At 40.2% G+C, this 15380-nt stretch overlaps 1 protein-coding gene across 1 annotated transcript in view; it reads right to left on the reverse strand.

The window, feature by feature from the left end:
- Positions 1-7498: 7498 nt before the first annotated feature.
- LOC144320649 (putative protein FAM10A4) overlaps positions 7499-15380 on the reverse strand; it is a 29916-nt gene continuing 22034 nt past the window's right edge. Inside the window, exons 5-7 of the mRNA XM_077909439.1 lie at positions 14921-15035; positions 10030-10139; positions 7499-9333 (exon numbers count right to left, since the gene is read on the reverse strand). Coding sequence (XP_077765565.1) covers positions 8102-8887 — 786 coding nt within the window. The 5' untranslated portion in view covers positions 8888-9333; positions 10030-10139; positions 14921-15035 and the 3' untranslated portion in view covers positions 7499-8101. The remainder of the gene's footprint in view (positions 9334-10029; positions 10140-14920; positions 15036-15380) is intronic.

The following is a 15380-nucleotide window of genomic DNA, read 5'->3' on the forward strand; positions in this document are numbered from 1 at the left end:
AATCTGACAACCGCACCTAACACACAGATTTGTTGCCTGGAACAGAGTTGAAAATTAAGCTATAAAATAAATTAGCTATCACCCAAAAGCATGCATAAACTTAAGCTCCTGAGGATCAGACCAGGTACATTTCGCTGCAAAGGAGGATCTGAAAAAAGGTCACCTCATTGAGTATATAAAGGGCTGCAGGTCCTAAAAGGGATCCAGTCAATGCTTAGCGTGAGGACATAAGAAAACAGCCCATCTATCAACCTACTTGCCCTGTTCTTTATTTCATTTTTCACTGATGCACAAAGATTCTTAACCCAGACATTAACTACCTATTCCAAAGTCTCTCAGTACCTAGTCAGCCAGATGTCCTTCCCTGGGTACATTATCCTTTTGGTGCCTAATCTTGAGCAGATGAAGAAAAAGGATAATTTAGGACAAGGGCAGCTTCTGGCAGCATTTCCCAGCAGCGGGTAAATACCAGGGAGGCCCTTGCAATGTTTCTCAGTGTATGGCCTACAATCTACCTGCCTCTGAACCGCTGACCCATTTTGTCTGAGAGTAGGATCCAAGAATCTGCATTCTAAGAATTCTTTGGTGATTCTGAGCCAAATAAAGCTGGGGGGTGGGGGGCTGTTTTAAAAGTTTCCCAATCTGGGTGCCTGGGTGGCTCAGTCAGTTAAGTGTCTGCCTTCGGCTCAGGTCATAATCTCAGGGTCCTGGGATTAAGCCCCGGATGAGGCTCCCTGTTCAGCAGAGAGCCTGCTTCTCCTCCCTCTCCCTCTGGTCCTGCTGCCTTGTGTGCTCTTTGTCTCTTACTCTTACTCTCTCTCTCTCAAATGAATAAATAAAATATTTTTTAAAAATACAAAATAATAATAAAGTTCCCCAACCTGTGTGTAGCCTCTCCCACCTCTTAGCTGTTTCCCATAAACTGTTTGCTTAATCAATGTTCTATCCCTGCTGTGATTCTGAGACATACAGTATTTTTCACCCGCATAAAGTTTGTTTTTTCCTGCCTGGATAGAGAAGAAGAGAGAGCACAATATTTCAGTTGCAGGTCCATGATCTGTAACTGAGAATTCTGTAATATATCTTTAAATATTAACCAATAAGATGAAAACTGATTGATGCATAATTCATTAGTGGAGCTATTAGACCAAAAGTGCCTTTCATAATTTAACAAATTGACATAAACTATTAAAAGTTGTAAAAGAGACAGTGTTGATTTATGCAGATTGATTTTGGCTATGAATAAATACAGTACAAAAGGAAAACAATATGATGTCACTTCTGCCAAACTATTCATAACAAACAGCTTACCTGGGGAATGCAAAATGTACTTTCTAGAAATTAAAAAATTAAAAACAGTTTTAAAGAAGAAAAAAAGGCAGAAGTCAAAACAAATTTAAGATCAGATTGGTGTTTCTCATTAACAATTAAAAAATAATTAAATGTTAATAAGAGTCTTCATTATTACCCAGAATAAAAAAGAACAGAATTTCAGTTTTATTAAGGTAAGAATATATTCATATGTAACAATTCTTTGCCTTTTTCACTTTTGACTTCAAAATGTTCTTCATCTTTGTAATCTTTAATCAACCCATGAGGTGAATTTCTCTGAGAGAAGACAAATAGATGGTCTTAGTAAGTGTAGTAGGTAAGAATAAATATTATTAAATAAATCTGTCATGTAAAAATAAAAATAACGCAGGGCACAGCCAGTTAAGCATCTGCCCTCAGCTGGGGTCATCACTCCATCCGGTGTCAGGCTCCCTGCTGAGCAAGGATTCTACTTGTCCCTCTGCCTCTGCTCCTCCCTCCATGTGTGACTTGCTCTTGCGCTCGCTGTCTCTCTTCAATCAATCCAATTGTTGATAAAGCTAAAGTCTTCTTTGACCATGTCCCAAATTAATCTAGTCCCCTCCTCCTTTCTCCAGAGGTAAACACTGATACTGGTCTGCAATATATTCTTCTAGATCTTGTTCTTTGCATCTACATGCACATATATGTACCAGTGAAAAGCATTCAGAATTGTTTGCAGCCTTGTTTACACATATGGTGTCATACTGTATACATTCTTCTACAATTTGATTTTTTTTATCCACTATACGTTAGAGGCTGTGCACCAAATATTCTTTCAAATACTGACACCTATTATCTCCTTTAATCCTCAGCATCCTTTTAAGTGAGTATTGTTAATCATCATTTCACAGAGAGGGAAACTGAAACACAGAGAAGAAAATAAAATCCTTCCACAATAGCTTATGGTCAATATAGAGTAAAAAATTATAGCCCCAGGGCACCTGCGTGGCTCCGTCAGTTAAGCGTCTGCCTTTTGCTCAGGTCATAATCCTAGAATCCTGGGATCAAGCCCCATAATCCCAGAATCCTGGGATCAAGCCCTGAGTTGGGCTCTCTGCGCAGCGGGGAATCTGCTCCTCCCTCTCCCTCTGCCCCTCCCCACTCATGCTCTCTCTCTCTCTCTCTCTCAAATAAATACATAAAATCTTTAAAAAGCATGCATAGCCCCAAATATTCTAGATTACCCTTGACCAAAATTAAGTTGAGACAAGAAGTCATCAGTTTCTATATCCGGAGACTTCAGATGGAAGTGCTATCTGAATGAAATGCAGTGAATTAACAATTAGCCTGTATTTTGATACGTAGGAGAGAAGGTGAGTAAATATTTAAATACCAGTTATCATAAAGGTCAAATAAATCTGTAATTATCTTGCATCTTGATAGCATGCATTTTAAATTATTTGTTATGAAAGGCAAAGGACTTTAACAAAGCCAAGGACTTTGACTTATAACCTTGATATCATGAATGCTTTTTAAAAAAAAAAAAATACACATTTGTCAGAGTATTTGTTGTATAAACTGTCACGCCTGGCCTCATGATGATGTGTCCACTGACTCTGTGTTGATCTGGTTCAATTAACTCAACAGGTGCAGATCCACTGTAAGTCAGGAGCATAGCCAAAGCCATTCACCCCTTTAAAAAGTGATCTTACCAGTAAATAAATGATTCTAACATATTAAATTAAAATCATATTTCAGATTCTCCATGTTCTTCATAGTTGAAACACTGTTTTCAAACACAATCTGTCAACAGAGCTAACACTCTGAACCACTCCTTGTGGCGCAACTATATCTATCTCGCTCTTTTTCCTGCTGTATGATATTCTACAGGGTGAATGGTTGTGACCATTCGCTTACTCTTAGCTATTTACATGGGCCCTCATTCTTTGCAGAACTTAATAGTGCTGCAAGCACAGCAAGTCCATTCTTCTACATGCCTCCTTGTATGGCTACACAAATATTTCTCCAGAGCAGTGGCTCTCCAGGTGTGGTCCCCAGTCCAATATAATTACCATCATCTGGAACCTATTAGAAATTCACAATCTCGGGTCTGACCCCAGACTTTAGGAATCATAAACTGGATCAGGGGCCTGACAATATGTATTTTAACAAGCCTTCCAGGGGATTTGGATGTATACTTAAACTTGAAAACCATGTCACTGGAGACCAGAGTGCAGAAGCCAGAACACAGGAAACCCTTTCACTGAATGCCAAAATTCAACCTCCCAAAGTATCAAGTGTAAAGGTGAAATGTCAGAAATGTTCGGATTTTAGTCTGGCTTTTTAAAGAAAATCTTCCCAGAGTTAGGACTCTATTAAACTTCTCAAGAAAAATCAGGACTAGTTTCAGAGCTCAAATATGTTATCTGACCAAACATAGAATTTGGAAATGTAAATTCGAAGTTAACATTTATATTCAAAGATCACTTACTATAATGTGAAAGAGGTGTTGAGAGATCATAGTCTGAGAAGGTCATCAGGCACAGGAAGACACAAACCCCACAGATGTTAAGTATCTTTTCCAAGCTCACTGGGCTGGTTAGTGGCAGAGTGATGACAGGAACCTTGCACCCTAGGTTTAGGTCAGTATCCCAGACATTACCCCACACAGTATTATGCTGTAATCAAAGATAGCCCTTAACAATATTTTTACCCCAAACTTAGAAAATTTTAATGCATGGATTATCCTGAAAATAATTTTGAAAGGAGTAAGAACTGGATGTTTATTCTAGAAGAATGTGGCCAAAACCAAAGATTTCCAATGTAAAGAAAATGTTACCCAAAAGTATCCAGAAAGAGGTCGCTATGAAACTCCTCAGTGACACTTTTACGGCCTTATAAATTTGACATTGTTTTGAAAAATTAAATGATTTTTATTGATGTGTAATATAGCATGAAAGGAAATTTTTTCAATGTACCTATATCCCTAATATCTTTGTCTTTATATTTCTGTGCAATCTGTCCATTCTCTATACATTTACATTTATTTTCACCCAGTTGTGACAGAAGGCACACAAGTGTTCTGGATTTTTTATCTTAAAATGTTTGGTAAGCATTCTTCCATATTTCCATGTCACTATACAATGTTCATAGTTGACTTATAGCTCTTCAATAACCTATGAGATATCCCATAATTTACTTGGCCATGCTATTGGACCTCTAAATGATCTAAGATTTGTTTTATATTGTCAACAATGCTACAATGAATTTTTAATATATTTTTTTCTTTCCTCCTTTGAATTATTTCCTTTTGGTTAAATTCCAATGAGCAAACTATGGGGTCACTGAGCAAGCATCTATTTATTATCCTCGATCCTAAATACTAACCCCACTCCTCAGTGTTCCAGCAGAATTTTCACTGGAACTCCAACAAAAGTTTCACACTAAGTACTCATTCCAGGTGGAAGGAAAACAAGGCCAAAATTAAATCAAATCTAAAATGAACCAGGCTTCCAATAAAGAAAATTAACACAAAACACCTGAATTCATACTCTCAACTATTTACCTTTAACTTTAGCTCAATACCAAAAATCCTTCTTAGTAATTTGAGAAAATTTAAATGCAAAATAGACTTCAAGAGCTTTAAACTAGCACAAAATTTAATTAGCCCAGGAGAAGCTTCACTGCTCAACATTTCCACCTGTCAAATGGGAGTAAACTATTTGCCAAAAGTAGGGAATGTACATAAAAATGAGATATGGTTGGTGCGTAAATACTTTTGCTTTTGAAAAATATAACCTGATCACTTTTAAGAACCGTTTAAGTTTAAAGAGAAGCCATGGAGTCACTGTCAATGATAAGCTAATGCTCAAGTTTCAGGGTCTGGCCCTCTGTCCTGCCAGCTCAGAAAGTCCATATGACTGCAAAGGCTAGAGCTCAAGGGGTCTTGGGATGGTAAGTGACCCCAACAGAGAGGTTTAAGTTAAATTTTGTTCACAATATAAAATAGTTCATAAACCAATTATTTATAACAAGAAATATATCTGCCAAGATACTGGAGTGATCTGGCCAGGCTTTATTCTCCTATAGGTAAAATCTGCAAAGAAATCCAAATTATAATTAGGAAGAAGGCTGCTTGGTAAGCATGGAAGTAAGCCTGGGGAGTTGGCTCTATGACTCAGATGTTGGATGGCTTCAGGCTCTGCTGCACCCACCTCCACCAAGACAGGACAGGCTGTGTCCTTGGACTCGGGCAACCTCTACACTGGGCTCGAATGACACTACCAACATGGCCTCTGAGAATTTCCTTTTACCTTGCTTCCATGGCCAACTATCCCTTCTTCTGAAGGATGTTTTTCCCTTCAGATATGTTAACAGCTTGAATCAAGTTCCAGTCAGATTTTGTTGATCTGGGAATAATTCCATCTCATTAGAGATAACTTTGCCTGCCTCTGCTCTTATCTCTTATGTGTTGATTGATGGTTCATGCTCAGGTTAATAGGTTGCCAAATTAACAGATTACCTGAATTATTACAACAGTATGAAAATTAACAACTCAAAATTTGTTGTCAAGCCAAGACTTGCCAGGCTAGGGACTTCTTGAGTTAAGAGGACATTCAACTCAACATCACTCATCATCAGGGAAATGCAGATTTCCCACAGTAAGATATTACCTCATAACTGTCAGAATTGTTATTATCAAAAAGATAAGAAATAACAAATGTTGGTGAGGATACAGAGAAAATGGAACCCTTGTGAACTGTTGGTGGGAATGCAAACTGGTGCAGCCACTATGGAAAACAGTATGGATGCTCTTTAAAAAATTAAAAATAGAACTACCATTTGATCCAGGAATTCCATTTGTGGGTATTTATCCAAAGAAAATAAAAACAATAACTTGAAAAGATATATGGATCCCCATGTTCATTGCAGCATTATTTATAACAGCCAACATATGAAAGCAACCTAAGTATCTATCTGATGAATGAATAAAGAAAATGTACTATATATATATATACTGATACTATATCAGTATATATATATATATACATATATATATATAAATATGGTTGGATATTATTCAACCATAAAAAAGAATGAAATATTATCATTTGCAACAACATAGATGGATTTAGAGTACATTATGCTACGTGAAATGTCAGACCAAACGATGAATGCCATATGATCTCTTTTATATGGAATCTAAAAAAAAACAAACCAAAAAAAAAATGTAAACCAAGCTCATAGATATAGAGAATAGATTGGTGATTGCCAGAGGTAGGGAGTTGAGGATAGACAAAACGGGTGAAGGGAATTAAGTGACACAAACTTTCAGTTTTAAATTATATAAGTCAGGGCACCTGGGTGGCTCAGTGGTTGAGCATCTGCCTTTGGCTCAGGTCATAATGCTGGGGTCCTAGGATCAAGTCCCGCATGAAGCTCCCCACAGAGAGCCTTCTTCTCCCTTTGCCTATGTCTCTGACTCTCTCTCTGTATCTCTCCTGAATAAATAAATTTTGTAAATCTTAAAAAAAAAATAAAAATAAAAGGGATGAGTTTTACAGTATGTGAACTCTCAATTTAAAAAATTATTTCAGAGCAACATGGGTCTTCTTATGAAGCTTATACTGTATTCAGGCATTGCTCATTGCCCATGGGAAAAAAGTAAAAGAAGCATAAAGAAAGGTAATTGTTCAGTCTTAATTTGAAAGAGATTTTAGGCATTGAATGAAGTTGAGACCAAATTCACAGTAGGAGATTGAAACCTTTCTCATGTCTACTGAGGAGTTGGTGAGTGACAGCCATGAGGCTGCCTGAGCCCTTAGAAAATCAGGAGGAAATAGCATAATCTATTCTCCAAGTGGCAAAGTTGTGTACTATATTAAGGCTTTGTTGGCTCAGCTCAAGACAAGAACTTAGGGTGGTCATCAGATTGATCCACGCATCCCTATAACGCCGGAAGGTGTCCATCCTTCTAGAGGAAAACAATTCCAGGGCATAAGGAATGGCACAGATATGAATAAGAAATAGACGTTAGCTTTCTGAAAATGTAGTCTGTAAATTGAATTTGTGTAAAGTGAATCACCTTTTCTCCACTCATTTACATAAAGATCTCAGAAATGTGTTAGCAGAAATGCTGGTATGGGGGTAGGGGGATAATGTTTGGCTTCAAGCAATATAAGACTTGCAGTTAAAATAGCCTAGGTTTCTTTAAGAAGTTACAAGTGTTGGCTTTCCAGATATTCAGGGGGAAAAAGCCAACTGTATGCAAGGAAATCCAGGTCCAAGGGTGTTTTATTTCCTCCAGGTGTCATATAAGGATAGTTGGCCACACAGCTCTGTGGGTATGCCACAAAAAGTGATCGGGCAAGTGCAGCAGTAGGGAATCGCTCAAGGCCATTTTATTGAGTTCAGAGCTTGCTGCCTTTCTCAGTGTCTAACCTCAATATTCTTTTTATTTTGTTTTGTTTTCATTTAAATTCCAGTTAGTTAACATACAATGTAATATTAGTTTCAGATGCACAATATACAACATCTGGTGCTCATTACAACAGGTGCCTTCCTTAATCCCCATCACCTATTTAACCCATCCCCCTCCTTTCTGCCAACCATTAGTTCTCTGTTAAGAGTTTTTCTTGGTTAGCCTCTCTTTACCTTTTGCTCATTTTTGTTTGTTTGTTTCTTAAATTCCACATATGAGTGAAAATATACGGTATCTGTCTTTCTCTGACTGACTTATTTCACTTGCTGTAATACTCTCTAGCTCCATGTTGTTGCAAATGTTGTTCCTCCAATGTTCAGCAATTTTCTAGGCCGTGGATCGAACTTCTTTCAGCAATGCACTAGCATCTTCATCATAATCCAGTTTACAAGCAAGGGCAAGATCATGTGCTGCTTCTTCCCAATGACCCTGAAGTCTGTGTGCTTTCCCTCGCCACTTGTAAGTCTGAGCTGAATCACGATTTATTTCAATAGCTCTGTCACAGTCTCGAATGGCAGCATTTGGCTTCTGTAATTTGATGAAGACACTGGCTCTCTTGGCATACAAAATGGCTAAGCGAGGATTCAGTTTGATGGCATACAAGTCAATGGCTTTCTGTAGTTCACCATCATTTAGGGCATCAATGGCAGCCACTGTTTTATCATTTGCCTGATCCATCATTTCCTCAGTTATCTCTACATTTTCATTTCCCATTTCTTGAGGGGCATCAATATCTGGTTCAATTACACCTTCATTGTCAATTTCTAGATCACTTTCCTCACTTGATGATTCTTCTGTCTTTATGTTTTCCTCCACCTTCTTACTATCTGTATTTTCTTCCTTGATACTGTCTTCTGATTTAGTTTTATGAGTAGCTGGTGGTATTTTACCCCCCACGCTCTCCACCCACTCCCGCAGAAAGCGCATTTCCTCGGTGTGCAGAACGCTGGGATCCTGCTTACACATTTTCACGAAGACCCGAAGCTTGCTCACTTTGCAGGGGTCCACGGTCCACAGGCGCTGGCAGGCGGCGGGCAGCGGGTGCGGCTGAGGCTGCGGCCCCATTCCAGGCGTGGGGACCAGCTCAGTGTGACCGTGTGGAAGGGGCACCATTTTCTTTTAATAATTTTAAATCCAATCTGTTTGACATGATGAGCTGTTTTGTAACAACAGTGAGAGGTATTCAAACTGGTATTTCTAGGGATACCTGGGTGGCTCAATGGTTGAGCATCTGCCTTTGGCTCAGGTTGTGATCCTGGGGTCCTGGGATAGTGTCCCACATCAGGCTCCACAGGGAGCCTGCTTCTCCCTCTGCCTGTGTCTCTGCCTCCTCCTGTGTGTGTCTCTCATGAATAAATAAATAAAATCTTAAAAAAACAACTAGTATTTCTAGAATATATTACTCAGTTTTTAAAAATTAGAAACAGACTCCAGGATCAATGAATATTTATCAAAGTCTCCAAGAATTCAATCAAAAGTAGAAACTTGGCACATTCAGTTGGTGTCCATTAAACAAAATTTTTGCACAGAACTTAAATTCTCATGAATGTTATTCTCATCTGAAAGAGGTAACAAGAAAGCAATAGAATTAATTCTTTTTAAAAAATAACCACTTTGTTTTTACCCCTAGATTTGAAAAGCATGTAGGAAATTTAAATATATATAGAAAAATATTTTTTAAAGCTTGGATCATCTGTTGTAGATCTGTTTCCTCCAAACTCACAAAGAGAGATATCTTTTCAATGTCTGCCTCATAGTATATTCTCAACAAATCGTTGAATTAATGATTGTGAAAAAGTCTAGAGTTCAAAGAAACTTTGGAATCAAATGAGAAATTCTTTGTTTTCACAACAAGTAAACAAAATTTTTGAAGGCATCATTTTTAAAAATCTGGTGCACTTTTTTCTTGTTGGTAACTTTAGGGAAGCAATATAATAGACAAAGGGCTCTAGGGCTAAAACTACCTGGTTTGAATCCTGACTGCCACAAGTGACTAATCTCACTAAGCTTCAGTCTATGAGATGGAACTATAACAAGTGGTAGCTGAAAGAGTTGAGATGTTACAGATAAAAGCTAGCATTCCATAAGTACTCATTGTTAGCCATTATTCATATTACTTCATATGATACTACCTTAAGTTCATACAATAAAGATAACTTTTTTACTTTCTAATTTTGTAAAAAAGAAAGCAAAATAGAAAAAAAGTACAAGGATTGTCCATGGATAGAAAGATAAGTAGTAGTGGATTCAAATACCTGCTCCACAGACCTCCACCCACTCCCGCTGATGAAAGTGATGGCTCTTCTTTCTAGAAACTGAGTCTCCACATAAGATGCTGCATCCAGTTGCAAGAGGTTCTGGACTCCTGGGAATGAAAAGTTACAGGGTCAAGAGGCCCTGGGCTTCTGGACTATGCGCAGATGCCAGTCTGCAGTGTGTCCATATAGAGAAGTCAGAGGGAGGAATGTGAGCAGAAGTCAGGAAACATGGGTTCTCACCCATTCTGCTACTAACCCCCTGTGACCTTGGGCAGGTCATTTGATGTCTCAGATCCCTCCTAGCTCCCAAATGGGGTTTTGCCTGGACAATCTGGATTTTTTAAAATAAACCCTTCAAATTTTAATTAGGTTTTCTTAATTCATCATATCCCTTGAAATGGAAATTATTACAATTATTCCTTTTATCCTACAGATTCATTCAGATGTAAGACTCTATGAATCTGTGACCTCTGAAATTATGTTAAAGAAAGGCAAACATAAACTGTTTTGGAAAATAAAGAACTTTATTTTAAATATAAATAACTAAAACAATTTTCTGACTTAAGATTTGAGATAACAGGAAGATGTCCTTCATAGAAGTAAAGCAAGATGATCTTACTGGATAATGTAGAAAACTGAAAAAAAGCTGTGTGTTTCCTTTGAAAATTACCATATTTACTTCTTCACTCAGCAAATATTAATGTCATGCCTATGTGGCACCCTCTCCCTTTCTGCAGGTGATCTCACCCCTCAATAGAGAAAATCTAATCCACCTGATGTGAAGTCTCTTATCTTCATTGCTCTACACCATAAAATGTACCTGTTTTGGCAGCGACTCCTTTCATTTCATTACTTCCTCTCCCTTCCCACTGAACTCTCCCAACCAGCCTGAATTACACTTATTGCCCCTCTGCTTTGGTGCATGGACCCTGGCCCTTTAAGCCAGCCTAAATTAGTATCTTGGCAGCTGGTGGCCAGGAAGGGCAAGCCATAGACCCTTCCTTCAATGCTGTGCCCAGCAATCCCCCAGGACCCTCCTCACTTCACTTTGCTCTGGACCACAGTCTGGTCTTGGTTCTTGATCCTGGTCCCATTCTTAGAATGGATAGAGAGCTTGACTGCCCTGACTGGCCCTCAGTGCTCTCTAACCCTCTCTATGCTCAGGCATTGTTCCCAGGCTGCCTCTTGTGGGATTGATTCTCTGTACTAGCACTGCCTGCCCCATCCCACCACCTGAAAGGAGTTCCTAAACTCCCAGCTAATGCCCTAGCCAGGCCCAACCCAACTCCCCATAGTGGTATCAGAATTTTGGACACAATCTTGGGGCATCTGGGTGGTTCAGAGGTTGAGCGTCTACCTTTGGCTCAGGTCATGATCCCGGGGTCCTGGGATCGAGTCCTACTTTGGCTCCTTGCAGGGAGCCTGCTTCTCCCTCTGCCTGTGTCTCTGCCTCTCTCTGTGTGTCTCTTCTGAATAAATAAATAAAATCTTTTTTAAAAAAAAGAATTTTAGACACAATCCTTAAGGCTCCCTAATAATCTGACCATGCTATTCCCTCAAGTGAGCACCCCTCCCCTCAAAAAAAAAGAAACTGAAAAACACATTTTATAGGTAGCTCCTCACCATCCACTCTCTTTTTCCTTCCTCATCCCTCTCACCACTAGTAATGTTTCAACCTTCTTTCTCCTCAACCTTTCTGGGGCTCTCACACACTAGACACACTAGGCTTGAAGAATCACTCCTACCGCTAAAAGCCACAGCTACTCCCATGCCCCTCCTCCCAATCCTTCTAGAAAAATCCTCCCCTTTCCAGCCCTGTACCCTCAGGCACAGCACACTTAAGATCCCTGCTTCTCCCCTGCGCACACAATCTCCTGGGGAGGAAGCTTGTTTCCTTCCTGGCAACAGCTTCTGCCCTCCCCAGGCCTGCACTCCTTCTCTTCATCTGGAGGGCAGGAAGTAGAAATCATATTTATACTTTTGTTTTCCCGTCATCCACTGACCTTTCCTAGCATCCTAGTTGTATGGCCTCAAACAATTCTCTTAACCAAGGAGAGACTCTAAGTCTTTACACCTGAGAGTTGTTAACACTAAGGAATCGTTGAAATGTAAGCTATTACTATCACAGTATATAAGACCTAATAGCACTTAAACTCCAACTAAAGACAGATGCACAGAATTTGCAAGCAGGAGGCTTGGGTTCTAACTCAAGTTTTCATACCAACTAACTTTGTAGGCTCATACCCTTTTCCCATCCACCCCAGGGTACAGTGCCCCCACTGAGTATAAATCACCATATTCTTATAAATCAACAAGGGCTAGGAGAAAGGAAATGCAGTTGTAAGAATTAAGAAGAAAACAAACAAGAAGCTAAGATGGAAAAGACAAGGAGCTTGATCAGATGAGGATATGAGGTCCTTTCCAGCTTTGGGATCAATTAACAATTTTCTAAACATAAATAAGAATTCAAACAAGGGCTAGGAGAAAGGAAAGATCTTAAGGGTCTTGAGGTCATTGTACAATGGGAGAAGTCTTCCTGACCAAGGAATATTCTGAGACCGAAGGAGGGACAGACTCACATGTTACGGAAGAGAAGCAGTACAAGCAAAGGCACAGGAGTAGGGAGAGAAAGGCAGTGGGCAGCCGTGTTTCTGAAGGCCAGATCACCTTGGTGTCTCTCTGGGGGCTCACCTTGTTTGATACAAGACTATAGTAACACTTTGGAGGGATGAATTTCCAGGCCACAGTGACCTTTAGTCTCCCTCTTCCCATTCGTGAGGGAGGCCTCCTGGAAACCACAATTATATAAGAGGACCCCACCACTCTGACTATTCTCATAGGTTCAGGAAGTTAGAGTGACCAGCTGGTGATCCAGAGCTAGTATTTCAATAGCCAACATGTGATACAAATTGAAACATCCACCTAGCCTGAGTCCAGGCCTCCTTCAGAGATAATCTTCCAGAACCAGGGAGGGCTTGGGTTCAGGTTGACAGTCGCATAGGCTACAGGACATATGGAATTTAACTGCAGAGTGAAAGGCAACCATGTATTTATTCAACAAATATTTATTATGCATCTTCTATGACTCAGACCCTGCATTAGGTGCTGGTAGTAAAATGATGAACAACACAGAAAAACAAGCTTTGTGTTCATGGAGCCTATATTCTAGTGAAGGAAACAAATACAAAATAAGTAAACAAACTAAGGAAATGCAATTGTAAGAATTAAGAAGAAAACAAACAAGAAGCTAATGTGGGAAAGCAATGGGAGAAGCCACTTTACAATGGGTAGAACAGGTCTGGCTGAACAATGGAAGTTAAGCTGAGAACAGATGGTTACAAAGGGACAGCTCTATGGACAGTAGCAAGGAACATTCTAGGTGAAGGCAACAGCATGTGGTGGAAAAGAGTTCAGTGTGTTCCAGACACTAGTGGAAGGCCCAAGTTGGATTAGAGTGGAAAGATGGGGTAAGTGACATCAGATGAAGAGATGTTGGCAGAAGCCAGATCATGTAGCACCTTGTAGATCATGAAAGGCATTTGTGTTTTATTCTAAAATGCTATTTTATTTTATTCTAACTAGAAAGAAAATATACTGATGGTTTTTTTAAAATTTTTTTATTCATGATAGTCGCACAGAGAGAGAGAGAGAGACACAGAGGCAGAGGCACAAGCAGGCTCCATGCACCGGGAGCCGGACGTGGGATTCGATCCCGGGTCTCCAGGACCGTACCCTGGGCCAAAGGCAGGCGCCAAACCGCTGCGCCACCCAGGGATCCCTACTGATGGTTTTAAGCTGGAGAATGGCATTCTCAAGCAGACTGTTCTGAGGGGCTATCTGGAAAGTTTGGAAGGGAGCAGAAGCATGGGCTTAGTTAGGAGCCTAGAGCAGTGGTCTAGGTGGGACATGAGGATGGCGTGGACAAGGGTGTGGCAGCAGAGTTGGAAAAAAGTACAGTACGGATTCAAGCTGAATTTTGGATACAAACAACAGCATGCTGTAATTAAATAGTTAAGTAGCTTTAAAAACAGGGAGAGGAAAGAAAGGACCATCTCAGTGTATTGTGCTGAAATAGGAAGGAGCCTTAACGTCTTCTCATCTTATAGAAAGGGAACAGAGGTCCAAAGGGTTGGAGTGATTGGTTCCAAGATACTTGGCTGACTCATGGCAGAGCCATGACCCAAACCCAGGATCTCGGCCCTTCAGCCTAGTGGTCTCACTTCGCTCCCTTCTCCCAAAGCAGCAGAGCCACTGTCATGACCTCAAGCAGGAGACCTCAGGATGCTCTGGGCATGCAGAGGCTTGATCACTCCCTGCGCAGCACAGCAGACAAAATCATGGCCCTTGACAGGAACAGGGAATACAGTGACGGCGATGACTATCTACTAGCTCCCTTCCTAGGTGTTGGATACTGATCTTAATGTTTTGCACAAATAGGTCATTTAATCCTCGCAACCACATTATGAGATGGGTACCATTTTTAAACTTACTCTACAGACCCATGAAATGAGACACAAAAAAAGATAAATGAGCTGTTTCCTAAGCCCCATGAGAACCGTGCACTGTCTCAACACTGTCTAGCTGCCACATCTAGGTCTGAGCAGGGGAGAGGTCAGCTCCTTTTGCTCCCACAGCATCTGCTCCACTCTTCTCATATTACCTGTTGTATGGTAGTGATATTTTCCTTTTTAGCTACAGGAAGTTTTCTGTGGGTGATTATATGGGAATAATTAGTCTTTATGTAAGCGCTGCCTTGCAGGATATGAAAGACATAACTTGCAGGCAGCCAGAGAACCCAGGAGGCTGCTTGTAATCACTAGGTTTCATTGTCTCCAGGAGTAATTATGGATTTCAACCACAAATCACCACTTCAATTGGGTCTACACACCTTAGCTTCTCTAGCAATTTTTCTAGGGAAAGATGAAGGACGAAGTCACAGCAGCCTGTGGTTCTTTTTCCCTGCTGGAGGCTTCTCGTCAGGAGCAGGAAGCAGATATTGTTTCCTGCAAAATTAATGTCATGGTCTAATCACAGCCATCTGAGTCACAGGACCTGGGAGCCAAGAGGGACCTTACAGGGTCTTAATTCAGGCTCTTTGAGTGGCATAGAATGGGTGCCCACATCAAACCACCTAAGCACAAAAGGGGATCAGGGTATTTCAAGACCCCAAGAAAGGAAGTTCAAGCAAAGGCCTCAAGTCAGACTCATGCCTGGAACTGAAAGTAATCAGCGTTCTCTCCTCTAATTTGTCATAAACTCAGTGGAAAACACCATTCCGATGATAATAGCAACTCTCTAACATGTATGCACACACGCTCCCCAAAGCCCACACTGCCCCACCACATCTT

This window comes from Canis aureus, chromosome 9, assembly GCF_053574225.1.
Source record: "Canis aureus isolate CA01 chromosome 9, VMU_Caureus_v.1.0, whole genome shotgun sequence".
NCBI lineage: Eukaryota > Metazoa > Chordata > Mammalia > Carnivora > Canidae > Canis > Canis aureus.